General features: G+C 55.2%; 1 protein-coding gene across 2 annotated transcripts; it reads right to left on the bottom strand.

Annotated features, from left to right (window-relative positions):
* Positions 1–4,103: 4,103 nt before the first annotated feature.
* On the bottom strand, positions 4,104–12,693 carry SLC2A8 (solute carrier family 2 member 8). 2 transcript variants are annotated; one of them, XM_030293970.1, is made up of 10 exons: positions 12,609–12,693; positions 12,349–12,511; positions 11,864–12,070; positions 10,373–10,471; positions 8,760–8,960; positions 7,911–8,054; positions 7,703–7,811; positions 6,861–7,034; positions 6,317–6,462; positions 4,104–4,720 (listed from the first exon to the last, which is right to left on the bottom strand). In XM_030293970.1, the coding sequence occupies exons 1-10, from the start codon at positions 12,662–12,664 to the stop codon at positions 4,583–4,585; spliced, it is 1,437 nt and encodes a 478-aa protein (XP_030149830.1). In that variant the 5' UTR covers positions 12,665–12,693; the 3' UTR covers positions 4,104–4,582. The 2 variants fall into 2 exon arrangements, with proteins under 2 accessions (XP_030149830.1, XP_030149831.1); XM_030293971.1 differs by lacking the exon at positions 12,349–12,511 and having other exon boundaries at positions 12,609–12,686.
* Between the last annotated feature and the right edge of the window lie 535 nt (positions 12,694–13,228).

Genomic DNA, 13,228 nt, shown 5'->3' with positions numbered 1-13,228 from the left:
GTTGTGCAGATTTCTACCTCGGGAGGGGTAAAGCACAATTTCTGCTGCTACACCTGTCCTTTAGGGATGTCCCTTCCTGCCCTCCATGGTCCTGTGCCTGATGGTGCTGGGCTGGGCTTCTGGGGCAGATTTAAGACTGGCGCTGGCTCTGGTCCCGGAAGCGTCTTGTGCTCTGATGAGAAGGCCCCAAGGAAGTCTTAAGGGAAGCTCTGAAGAGCGTGTGTGTCCACAGTCGTTGGTACCTGTAAGTGGATGTTGGAAGCAGTCAGAGATGGTATGGGTAGGAGTTGCTGAGGAATCAGCGTAGGAAATAGAATATATAAAAAAAAGTGTAGAGATTTCACATGTCCCTTTGAGGCACCCCTTGAGCCTCACCCCTTGCATGCAGCTCCCGGCGTTGCTTCACCACAGCCTCCCGTCCACGCCTGCACAGCCTCACCATCAGCAGCAGCTAACATCCATTGAGTACTTATTCTGTGCCATCCTTGGTCCAAGGTGCTTTACAAACTTCTCTCCGTTCATCTTCACGACCACTCCATGAGGAAGACAGCATCCGTAGGCCCATTTTACACATGAATAAGCGGAGGCTTAGGTCAAATGACTGGTCCAGGTCACACAGGCGGTGAGTAATTGAGCCAGAATTTGAACTAAGCCCACTGCCTCTTACCCACCATGCTGCACTGGCTCCTGGACCCTGGGTTATGGAGGAAAGAGACCAAGATAGAGTTGAAGCCACAATGCCATCTTCCTTGCCCACAGTTTAACTTCCATTATCACCATCATTTGTATCTCTTCCACGTCACCTCCATCTCCATTTTCTGTCTTCATCTCTATCATTGTCATCTTTTTTATCTCCTTCTCTCCTCTGCCAGCTCTGTTTCTCATCTCCCTCTAACTCTATATGTAATAGCAGAGTTATCAATAAGCAGAAAACTGGAAACAATCTGAATGTGGAGCAATATGAGGTTGATTTAAGTTCTGACATATTTATACAACAGATCCTCTTAATTTGTTGAATTTCACAAATACTTAAGCACCCACTCTTTGCCACACACCGTGACTCCAATGGCAAACACTGCATCATCGTTAAAAGAAAAAAAGCTTTCAATTCAAGCTGGTGGACTGAACTTAACGCATTTCCCCTTTTTCTTCCTCGAGTTCCCACTGAAGTGACAGTGAAGATGTATAAAATGTCAAAAGCCATAACAGAACTGAGAACAGGTGCAGGGTGGGGGACACATACCAGCCACTGCAATTAAAACCCCCTAGCACTTCATTCCTCAATATGGACAACCAAAGCTCACCAGATACTTGAGATAAAACAGCGGCATAAAAGAGAAGGCTTTCCGGAGGAAATCAGAGAATAGAAGACAATTTTCAAAAAGTTAAAAATGTTCAAATAGTTTTACTCGTAATAGTGCATACCAAGTGTTGTTGAGGATGTGGAGCAGCTGGAACTCTTGGACGCTGCTGATGGGAACGCAGAAATGGTACCACCACTTTGGAAAACAGTTCGGCAGCTTCTTACAATCGTGAAACCAACTTACATATGACCCGATAGTTCTTCTCCATGCGGGGACTTGTGTGCAAGTGCTCACAGAAGCTTTCTTCACGATAGCCCCAAATCGAAACTAGTCCAAATGTACGGTGGGACACTACTCAGCAATAAAAAGAGAACTGCTGCTGCATGCAGCATGGATGAATCTTAAAAGCGCTCTGCTCAGAGAAGCCAGGCACAAAATACTACAAACAACAGGATTTTTGTAAATCTAGAAAAGGAGGGGCGCCTGGGTGGCTCTGTTGGTTAAGTGTCCAACTCTTGATTGCGGCTCAGGTCATGGTCTCATGGTCCATGGGCTGGTGCCCTGCAAGCCTGCTTGGGAGTCTCTCTCTCCCTCTCTCACTGCCCTTCCCCCAAATGTACGCGCACGTGCTCTCTCTCTCTCCCTCAAAATAAACATTTTTTTAAAATTCTAGAAAAAGAAAAACTAGAGGAGACTGACATGAGGGACACAAGGGAACATTTTGAGCTGATGAAAACGTCTTATATCTTGATTGTGGTGGTGGGTACACAGCTGTATACATTCCTCCTAAGTCATCATATTTTTATACCTACAATTGTTGAATTTTATGGTATCTAAATAATGCCTTAATAAAGTCTGTTTTTAAGAGTGAAAATATGGGGGTACCTGGGTGGCTCAGTTGACTGAGTGTCTGACTCTTGATTTCAGCTCAGGTCATGAGGATCAAGCCCTGTGTCAGGCTCTGTGATGGGCAGGGAGCCTGCTTGGGATGGTCTCTCCCTCTCTTTCTCTGCCGCTCCCCAACTTGTGCATGCATGCACTCTCTTTCTCTCAAAATAATGTTAATAATCATGAAAAACAAAAAGTAAAAATAACGTATCCTCAGGGAAACCCCCAAAGGTATTTCCATCACAAAGAAAAGTGTAGGATACTACAAAAAAGGAATATATAATAAGATATAATTGAAAATGATTGTCAAAGCACCAATCAAAAGAAGGCTGGAGTGGTCATACTGATATCAGACAAAGTAGACCTCAGAACGAGGAATATTACCGGGGATAAAGAAGGTCATTTCATGCTAAAGGACAAAACAATCAGAAGGTAGCAATCCCAGATGGGCGTGCACCCAGTGATGATCTCTAAGGCACATGAAGCAAAACCCAAGAGAACTGCAAGGAGAAAGAAATCCACATTTACAGGTGGAGATTTCCACACTTCTCTCTCAATAAATGATAGAACAAATGGACAGAAAGAAAAGATGTATTAGACCTGAACCGCTCTATTCAACAACTGGCCTAAATGGACATTTGTGGAATACCCTGCCGAACCACAGAATGTGGCTTTCAACCCGGTGGGCTGCTGCGCAGGCACGAAGAATGAGAATGTATATATGCAGTTACTGTGCGTGGATGTGACCTTGTTTCTGGAAGTCCCCAGGGAACTTGGATTTTGCTAAGGCTGAAAGTTCCTGTGTATTACTTAGCACATTTTACTGAAATCAGAGCAGCCATTGCAGAATCTTCCAGAAAACTCCTCACTGCTCAGCCCTGGACCCCACTGCACTTCCGTTCTCCTACTCCCCAGTCTCGTTACAAGGCTTAATAGATGTCAAGGTGGGCACATGTGGGGGCTGTACAACCCAGCAGGTGAGTAAAGCAGATCACGGAATGGGAAGTGTGGTGTCCTACCTGTGTGTAGTGATGCTAGAAAGGATAGATGTAGGGAGGAAGAGTTTCAGGATAGTATCAAATTCTTTTTTTTTTAATTTTTTTTCCATTTGAGACAGAGAGGGGGGAGAGAGAGAGAGAGAGAGAGAGAGAGAGAGAGAGAGAGAGAGAGAGAGAGAGAACGCACAAGCAGGGGAGAGGAGGAGAGAGAGAGAATCCCAAGCAGGGATTTCATGACTCTGGGATCATGACTTGAGCTGAAACCAAGAGTCAGACACTCAACTGACTGAGTCACCAGCTCTGCTGTGCTGACAGCAGAGAATCCGATGCGGGGGCTCAAACTCACAAACTGCAAGATCATGACCCGAGTCAAAATGGAGAGTTGGAGGCTTAACCGTCTTTGCCACCCAGGTGCCCCAGGATAGAACCAAATTCTTAAAAGAAGTTACCTCTGGAAAGGTGCAGTTATGCATAATTACTGTATCACTTATCCAAAGAAATGAGTTAATATTTGTAAAGTGCTGAGGGCAATGCCTAGCAGATGGTTAACTGCTATAAAAATTATACTAAATAAATCTGTGTTTTCCAATTTTCCTACAATAAACATGTATTACTTTTATAATGGATAATAACAGTAATTTGTAAAAGACTTGTGGGTCCATTAAAGTCACCAGAAGGAGAGATGTGTTGTTGTTGTTGTTAATAAGATTTGATAACTAATGATCCAGGGGACTGAGCCCAAGGATGAAGGAGCCAGAAATGATGTCCAAGTGCCAAGAGTGAGCCCAGCTGACCACAAGAAGAAGTAAATCAACAGATATTTGTGGCGAGGCCCAGTTCGTGGGAGGCCTGGTGTACGGAAGGGATGGGAAAATGTCCTTCTCAAACTGCATTTCACACAGAGGCCACGGCCTGATTTTCTGAGTCAAATCTTTATTTGGCAAACAAAGTTCCTTCCTGATAATGCAGCCACGTGAGAGGGGGTCACCACCCAAAAGCATCTCCTCCAGAAAACGAGGAGCCGAGAGTCCCCCTCCTCTGCTGTTGCTTTTGTGGCAAGGTGGAGATGGCCTGTGGACGATGGACCACGGGGCAGCAAAGCCCCTCCAAGGAGTTCCCTCCTCCTGAGTCGCAGAGTGGTGGTGGGAATTGGACCCCGGGGCCGGGAACCTCTTACCCATGGTTCGCTGGGCCATAGAGAGCTGGGTAGGAAGGAGGGACCCCGGAGGACAAGGCTCCAAGGGGCTGTGGTCCTGCATTCCACCTCCCTGGGGACAGGCAGGGGCTCCAGGCTCTGGCTGAGGCCCAGCTTGGAGTCACAGGTGATTCCGTCTCCTCTGAAGCCCAAAGCCGGCCCTGCTAGGAGTGGCAGCCACTCATGAGAAGGGGTTGTCATCGCCCCTCAAAATGGGCTGTGATTTGCTCCAAAGTCTTTCCTTTGGTTTCAGGGACACAGGACAGAGTGAAAAGGACACTGAAGATGCAGAAGGCGGAGGCGAGCCAGAAGGCGCCGTAAGGCCTGAGAACCTCCTGGAAAGAGAGGAAGGGCCTCATGTAGACACAACAGGTCAGGAGCCCTCATGGACCCTGAGCTGAGGCCCTGGCCCCCTCCGCCCACCCCCCCACCCAGGCTCAGGGGTGTGGAGGAGGGTCTGGCCCTGCCATCCAGAAACCTGCAACGAGCACCATACAAGGTGTGGACGTTGGGTGGCTGGGGAAGCTGGCAAAACTGTCATGAAGTGCCTCCCCCAAGGTCAGACCCCCACTGTCAAGTGACAGCTGGGCTCCCACCCCTGGTGTCTGCCTCCAGGGCCCCCAGACCTACTCTCTACACTGTGCTTTGGCCCTGCCCCCTGAGTTCCCTGCCCTCCAGAGGAGTCTCTTCTTGGTGCCAGAGGGAGCAGGCTGCACTGGGGCAGTGTGAGCACGGAGGACACTCAGGACCCACTGGCACGGAAGGAAGAGAGAGCACTTCCCGTCACTCAGAGCCTGGTCACCCTCCCAGGACAGACCTGATGACCTCCCAGGTGCCAGGACCAGAGGCCCCTCCCTTGTCAGCTCCTTTCCCTCTGGGACCCGGTGACCCAGCGCTCCCCTGCCCCCCCCCCCCCCCCCCCCCCCCCCCGCCAAACTCTGGGACACCGTACACTCCTGGGTCACTGTTAGGTCCTTTACCGCCGCCCCCCCTCCTTTGTTGCTGGTCCCTCCGCACAGCTCCCAGTGAGTAATTTCCACCGCTAAGACTTTGCTCCGGTCTTCCCGATGTGTTCCCCAGCGCAGCCCGCGTGAGACCCAGGCCCTGCAGAGACTCCAGGCCAACCCCAGGCATCCATGCCTCTCCTGGCCTGCCCACCCCCACCCCCCCACCCCCTCCAGCCTCCCAGTGGTTTGTTCTCCTTCTGCTGTCCGCTGCCAGCCCAACCTCGTCCACCCCGTCCACCCCAATCCATCCACAGGGCACCCTGTCCACCGCATTCATTGCTGTCTCTGGCTCCTCCAACAGGCCTGGACATGGTATGTACCAGGAGACCTGGGGGAGGGGGGGCGGACGGGAATGAATGCCTGGACAGGTGGCCTATCTGCTCCAGAACCATCCTCCCCTATCAGCTGGGGAGCCCCGTGGCAGGGTCCAGGGCTGTGTCAGTCCATCTGTGCAAAGTAGCAAAGTTTTAAAATGAACTGACGCTCCCACAACCCTGAGGGGAAGGTGCTGTCACCCTCCTCCATCTTCAGCCAAGGAAGCTGGTTTAGAGAAGGTGAGCAGCACACCCCAGGTCACACAGTGGGAAGTGGCCGAGGTGGGGTTAGAGCCCAGGCTTGTCAACTCCAAAGCCAGAGTTCTTCCCGCACAGCCCTAGATCCTGGCCCAGGTCCCCACTGTCCAATGGTGGAACTGTATCCTGCTTTCCTTCTGCCGGAATGGCCTGAAGGCTCCTGAGTGGTCACAGCCTGTGTTCTGCACCTTTCCTGGCCCATCTGTCTTCCCTTCGTCCCTGACCAAAATGGCCGGTGTCCCAGGATGGTGGGGCCTCAGCCACTGGCCCTGAGTCTTCTGCAGTAAGAGTAATTCTAAAAAGCGCTCCCCACTGACTACGTGAGGAGGAGACCCTCAGGGCCTGCACTTACCATGACGCTGCTGAACTCTTTCGTCACCAGGAAGGCCATGAACCAGTTAGTGAGGACACACACACCTGTGGCCAGGCCCTTGACGTGCAGAGGAAAGATCTCAGACATGAGGAGCCAGGGGATGGGCCCCCAGCCCACGGCGAAGCCTGTGGGAGCAAGACAGGCATCAGAAGCCCATAGGGCCGACCCCTTGGCTGGCCACAGACCCCCTGGGCCAAAGCCTCGCAGTCTCCAGCCAGGGCCCCCCAGCTCTGTGCCTTCCTGCAGCGATGTCTCAGGTCAGTCCCTCTACTTCTTAGTACCAGGCTTTTCTCTGTAGAATGGGGTCATGCCGGGGCCTGCTTGGAGGGCTGTTTGGGGAGTAAGTGAAAGGGGCAGAGAAGGGTTTAGCTCAGTGCCCGGGGCCTTGGTCAGAGCCATAAACGCAGGGGCGGGGGACCTGTGGGATGGGGAGGCCTGGACTGGCTGGGAGCCGCAGGAACCCGGCAGTGACGGAATGGCCCCACAGGCCCCCCGCCCAACCTCCCCGTGGGCCCCCTCTCACCGGCGATGAAGAGGCACATGCTGCCCACTGCCAACCAGGCCAACCCCACGCTGGCACTGGTGGGCTCCATGGAGATGGGTGTCGAGAGGTCCACGTGTGAGGAGTTGCTGGGGCCGCCCTGGGTCAGCTTGAAGTAGGCGCCGAAGGCACTGGTGCTGAACACCATGATCACACCTGCAGGCGGAAGGGGGCAGTGTGCAGGGCTCTGGGAGAAGCGGACCGCGGTCCGGGCACGGGGCACTCAGGTTAGAGTCTCAGTGCAGTGTGGCCACAGTGATGCGGCCTGGGTTTCTCTGAGAGGGTGGTGAGCGGGACCCAGGAGCCCGGATCGGCAGCACCCAGCCCGGGCCGGCCCCGGCTTGGACCTCGAACAGGAGCCAACTCCGAGAAGCTCCTGGTGGCAGTGCCTTCCTGGACCAAGGAGCAGGAGTGGTAACTGTGACAGCAGCATGGGTTTCACTCCTGTGCAGATCATCTCTGGATCCTCACAATGGCCCATCGCCCCCATTTCATACAGGGAAAACTGAGGTTCAGAGGGGTGAAGTCACTTGCCCCAAAAGGCCTCCAGCTTCTGAGTCACTTCTCCTGCTGGGTCCTCAGTTTCCTCATTGTAAACCGGGGCCCCGATGGCGCCTGCTTGGAGGCTCACTGCAAGGGTCTGTTAGTGCAGGCCTGGTCTGGAGCAAGCACTCATGGATCTCGGCCTTGTTCTCAGGGGTGCTTGGCTGGCCTTTTCCTGTCTCAGTGCGGTGGCCTTGGCAAAGACCCTCCAGTCTGTGGTGGGGACCCTGGCCTGCGCCACCCCATTTTCAAAGGGCCGAGCCCTTGCCCTCGGGCCTCACCTGACAAGGTCAGGAGCAGCCTCCGCCCAGCTTTGTCCATGATGAGGGCCGCCATGGCCGTGAACAGCACCTGGATGATGCCCACGATGACCGAGGCTAGGCTGCTCTCCTGGGGAGATGGGCCGAAGCGGGTCAGGCAAAGACCCCAGGACTAGGCCCCATCCACACAGCATCTGGATGAGGCAGGCCGGGGTGGAGGCCTCTTTACCTTGAACTTGGCTTCCTCAAAGATGGTCTCTGCATAGAACATGACAGCATTGATCCCTGACAGCTGCTGGAAGGCCATGAGCGAAACGCCGATGATGAAGGGCTTGTAGATGCTAGGAAGCCTCAGCTGGGCCAGGCGGAAGCCCTGCTCAGACAGAGGCCGGTGTCAGTGCGTCTCCCTACCCCCTCCCGAGGGGCCTGCTGGCTTTGAGCCCCTGTCCTAAAGCCTGGTGGAGGGAGTGAGGCTCAGCTTCTTATCACCTGGGCCGTGGGTCCAAGACAGGTCTCCGCATCACTTTAGCCTCTCCATTTGTAAGGTCCTCACCTCCCCATGCCCTTTCCTGATTTGCTGGGGGAACTACAAAGAGATTACATGGGCACATAGCCAGGGGCTCCAGAATCCTACCAGCCTCAGGCCTGGGCCTGTGCCGAGTGCCTCTCCTGGCACCACCAGGCACATGCTAGGACTCCCATCTTACAGATGAAGAAAGGAAGGCTTAAGGATGGGAAGGTCAGACAGCAGGTAAGGGGCAGAGACTCAGTCTTCTTCGCTGCCCTCTAGTATCCCATTTAAAAATCCAGTTCCTCACGGTTGCGCCTGCGTTTCCTTCTGACCCACTGGGCCTTTCTCTTCCTGGGACAGTAAGATCAAGACTAAGGCCCAGCCAAGTAGTGGGGCTCCAGCAGGCCTTTGCTTGCTCACACATAGGACAATGCCACCACTTGTGCCTCTCCTCCCCGTGTGTGTCTGCACAGCCTTGGGGACAGGCTGTGCTAGCCTCCCCTGGCTGCAAAGGGGCCATACCTCACTGTTTCCTCCCCACCCTGGCTCTGGATCCCAGCCCCTCACCTGGTGCTCGGCCCCGACAGGGGGCTCCTCCCAGGTCTGCTCAGAGCCCCACAGGAACTGCATAGCGGCCATGGCTTCCTGGCGCTTGTGTTGGGTCAGCAAGAAGCGTGGGGTCTCGGGCATGTAGCACATGAGCAGCAGCATGAAGGAGGCGGGCACACAACCCAGCACAGCCAGCCAGCGCCACTCCAGGACCCAGCCGGGGGGGGGGGGGGGCAGGGGGGTGGTGGTTTCAGATGTCAGTGCGGAGTGGGCCAGCCTGCACCTTATCAGGGAGCACCTGCCCTCTCACCAACCCCTGGGACTCAGCTTAAAGGGTGGGGGCCTCACGACCTCTGTGTGGCTACTACCCTTGCTCTCGTTTGTTACTAATACTGTTGTTACCATCTGTTGAGAAACATTGCGTAAACAAGCTGGTGGGCGCATTACGCTACATCTGCTCAGTGGATATTTACGTGGCAATCAAAAATGAATGAGGCACTTGTTTTGTCTAAAAGGGAGGGGTGGGAGAATAAATATGCATAGTCGTCATGCATGCACAGACTCTGGAAGGCCACAAGAAGCAGGCAAGTGGGCTCCTCTAGAGAGGAAGGGGGACAGAGTGGGAGAGACTTTTTTCCTGAACACCAGTGGATCAATATTCACAGAAATTGATCAATCAAAGTGCAGGTTATGATGAGGCAATTCTGTACGCATATTGACACCCATGTGTCTGTCCCAAATGTCAATGTCTGTATTTGGCAGGGGCTTTGGCACATTGCGGGTCCCCAAAAGCAGCCAGACTGCTGGTAGGACTCTGAATGAGAGTCTGGATGCTAAGTGGGTAAAAATGAATGACCACACCAGCATGTCGTCCACTCTGAAGAACCAGAGGGCACAGGCTCTGGGCCCTGCCACTGCCACTCAGGTTCCTGAAGCCCCCATTCCTCGCTGGGTATAAGGCCATCCCTTGACAGTTCTCTTGGGGCCTGCTGCTTTTCATGTGTCGCTTAATTTAGTCCCTCAACAGCCTTGGGCTAGGTAGGGTCATCTCCACTTAAAGACAGGGGAAGCGAGGCTCCCTGGGGCAGTGTGACAGAGCCAGAAAGTGTCCCCTAATGTGGAACCATCAGGTATGAAGCCTCTTTCTACCACAGTTCTAGCGAAAGCATGTCTGCCTCCAGAAGCTTCCTCATGTTGACCCCAGCTCTGACCCTCGGGTTCCCTGGGACCCTCCTCCTTCACGCTGCAAATCTAGTACTAGTATTTCTGAGAGACAGGCTTGGGCCCTCCAAACTCCTGGGCTGGAGTTTTTGGGGTGTCCCCCCGCCCCCTTAAATTCTTAATTTGTTACTGCACAGTGACCCAACCAGTCAGCCCTCCCCACACCCTCGGAATGGGCTTCTGCCCTGGGAAGATGAGGACATCGCCTTCTCCCACTCTCCCTGGGAGTTAGGCACAAGACCCACACATCCCACGCGCTCAGGCAGGTGATCTGGGACCCTGGCACCTTGGGCACCGGCTGTGTGACCTTGGGCAAGCCCCTGGACCTCTATGAACTTCAGTTTCTACAGCTTCAAAATGGCCACCCAGCCATGAGCAGGGATCAAAAGAGATACCATGAAAACCATACCTGCCAGGTAGGCTAGGAGGATGCCTGTGACGACCATCAGCTGCACACAGGAGCCGAGCAGCCCCCGCACTGCAGGGTAGGCGATTTCAGAGATATACACCTGGTGGCAATGGAGAGAAAACTTTACTCGGTGCCCAAGAGTTCTTAAAACTGAAGAGCCTCAGCTATTCAGAGTTGAGGAGAACCTCAGTTGGGGCTGCTCCAAGCCAGGTGGGCCTCTGGTTGCAGGTCCCAGGTCGCCGAAGCCCTCCCCGTACCTCCCCACGTCTCCAAGTGATCAGCAGCAGGTGTTTTACAGGGGATTAAGGGTATATACGTGGCTGCTGTGTGTGTTTGTGGGGAGGTGGCACAGAGTTTTTCAAACTTTCATTTAATTGCATGACTAGCCTCAATAAATACAGCTTCTGATGCAGTAGGTCTAGGGTGGGCCCCAAGATTCTGCCTTTCAAACTTGCTTCAGATGACACCCAGGCTGCCGGTCCAAGGACCACACTCTGAGCAGTGCCCTTGGAACCAGAACTCTGCCTCAGTTGCTACTAGTGACTGCTACTGCTTTCTCTGGGTTCGGGGGCCAGAAAGGTCTTGCCCACACTTCTAGGTTATTCTATTATCTTATGCCGACGGCTAAGATGGGTGTGTTTTTGTCCAGTAACAAAACCCAAAACATGAAATCCAACTCCACTGCTGCCCAGAAAATTCGGGGAAAGGGAGTGGCAGGTGCAAAGGGATGACCAGGGAGGACTCACAGCCACTACTTTTAACGTCACCAGGTTGACGTGTGGGTAGTTGATCAAGCCCATGGCCAGCAGCAGTTCCCCGGTCACCCTACAATCTCAGCTGCCAGGGTCCAAGGCCTTCCAGGGCTATACATGCAGAGTCTCGGTCAGTCCCCACAACCAGTGCATGAGGCAGTGCCCCACTTTACAGGGGAGGAAACTGAGGCACAGAGAGGGGCTCGGCCCCAGTGAGTGGCAGAGCCGGCACTGTCAGCCTGGACAGTGGTGGCTCAGGAGATGGGGAGAGGAGAGATACAGCAGCCGGAGGACTAGCTCCTGAGTAGTGAAGGGGTGCAGCAGAGCCCAGCAGCCTTTGCTGCCAGGACAAACCAGAAGAGAATTTTCCTAAGCTGTATTCAATGGTCTGAATGACAGTGGGAGATCTAAGATCTGCAGGCTCCTGTGACCATCCACAGATGGCATCTTATTTGTAGAGCAAGAGAGAGGCCTGGTGAAGTGGCACAGTCCTGGGTTCGAGTAATAAGCAGCTTTGCCACTGACTAGTTGTGGCTGGACAAAGGACTTCAGTTTCTGAAGCTCACTTCATCTGTAAACAAGGATAACCGCGGCTCCTTCCAAGGCCCGTTGCGGGGGTAAGGAAGATAAAGCTGGTAAGGGGAACCGTGCCAGGCACCCAGGAGGCCGCAGCCAGGGAGAAGCACGCTCCCAGGTCTGCTCCTTTTCTGTCCCAGGGCGCGAGGATGGGGGACACTCACCGGAGCTACGAGCGAGGCAATACCGCAGGCCACGCCGGTTAGGAGGCGGCCCCCGAGCAGCATCCACACGTTCTGGGCCGCGGTGATGACTGCAAAGCCGACCACGAAGGGCAGGGTGCAGAGCAGAAGGCTTAGCTTGCGCCCGGCGCGGTCCACGAGCCAGCCGCCCAGCACGCCCCCCGCCGCGGCTCCCAGGGTCACGATGGCCTGAGGGCGAGGCGACCGCAGGATGAAGAGGGGACGCCAGGGAGCCTCAGCCCAACCTCGCCCTCAATCCCAGCCCCAGCAGCAGCCTCAGCGAAAAGGGGATGGGGGTCCCAGGCTGGCGGTCCGCGGGGGAGGGTGACCCCTGGCAGGAGAGCCGGGACGCACCCGGAGGAGGGTCTCAGTGCCCGCCCAAAGCAAGGTAAGGGCGGGGTCCCCTTGCGCGTGAGACGGGAGGAAGAGGGTCCCAGGCGGGCTGGAGGGTGAGCCCGAGGCCTCACCCCGAACCAGGAGGCGGCGGCGTCGTCGAGGCGCAGGGCCTGGGCCGCGGCGCGCCGCAGGCTCGGGATGGCGGGGGAGCTGTAGCCGAGCGCGAAGCCGAAGGTGAGCGGGCCCAGGGCGGCGGCGAAGGCGGCGAGGAAGACCCGGCGACCGAGAGGGGCGCTGCGGGGACAGGGCGGTTGGTGAGCGGCGCCGGCCTGGGCGCAGCAGAAGGGGCGAGGCCACTCCCTGGGCCTGAGTCGCCCCCCTACCCGCTCACCTGCCGCCGGGCGGCCCCAGGAGCGGCTGGGTCTCCTCCTGGTCCTCCGGCGTCATGTCTGCACCCAACGCCTGCTTGGTCAGCTCTGTTGCCTGAACTGTCACGGGTCCCGCGAGTGCAGCACGCACCCGCCTCTCACAGCAGAGCCGGCCAATGGGCGGGGAGGGTCTGCTCAGGGGCGGGATAGGAACGGCCAATGGGAACGCAAGGCGGAGTTAGCGTCTGCGCTAGGAGCCACCCCCCCAAATCAAAGCTGACCAATGGGAGAAAAGAGCCGGTTGGTGTCTCTCACTGGAACCGCCCCCAGGACCTAGCTCGCCCATGTTTAGGTGGGGCGGAGTTTGTATCTGGGCCCGGACTATAACCATCCAATAGGAGTGTGGTGCGAACCCAGAGGCGGGATCAGAAAGCTGACTCAAGCTGAGCTGGCCAATGAAGGTGGAAGGCGGGGATTACATTTTCTCCTGGAGCCGCCTCTTAGTCTAGCTTCAACCAATGAGGCTAGCAGCAGGACGAAGGTGGAGCAGGTAGGTCGCGCACCCGACTTCCCGCCCCGACTCTGGGGAGCAGGCTGCCTGGGCTGCTGTGCAGTTCCTGCTCTGCGTTAACCGCTGCCCTGG

This window comes from Lynx canadensis, chromosome D4 (assembly GCF_007474595.2).
Source record: "Lynx canadensis isolate LIC74 chromosome D4, mLynCan4.pri.v2, whole genome shotgun sequence".
In the NCBI taxonomy this organism is placed as follows: domain Eukaryota; kingdom Metazoa; phylum Chordata; class Mammalia; order Carnivora; family Felidae; genus Lynx; species Lynx canadensis.
Note: the sequence above shows the minus strand (reverse complement) of the source record. Positions and strands in the feature narration are given on the sequence as shown.

Coding starts and splice junctions, on each gene's coding strand:
- SLC2A8 (XM_030293970.1), bottom strand. CDS start 12,664: ATGACGCCGGAGGACCAGGAGGAGACCCAGCCGCTCCTGGGGCCGCCC. Junction 6,463..6,860: donor CATGTGCCTCTTCATCGCCG/GTGAGAGGGGGC, acceptor TTGCTCCCACAG/GCTTCGCCGTGGGCTGGGGG. Junction 4,721..6,316: donor AAGAGTTCAGCAGCGTCATG/GTAAGTGCAGGC, acceptor CTCTCTTTCCAG/GAGGTTCTCAGGCCTTACGG.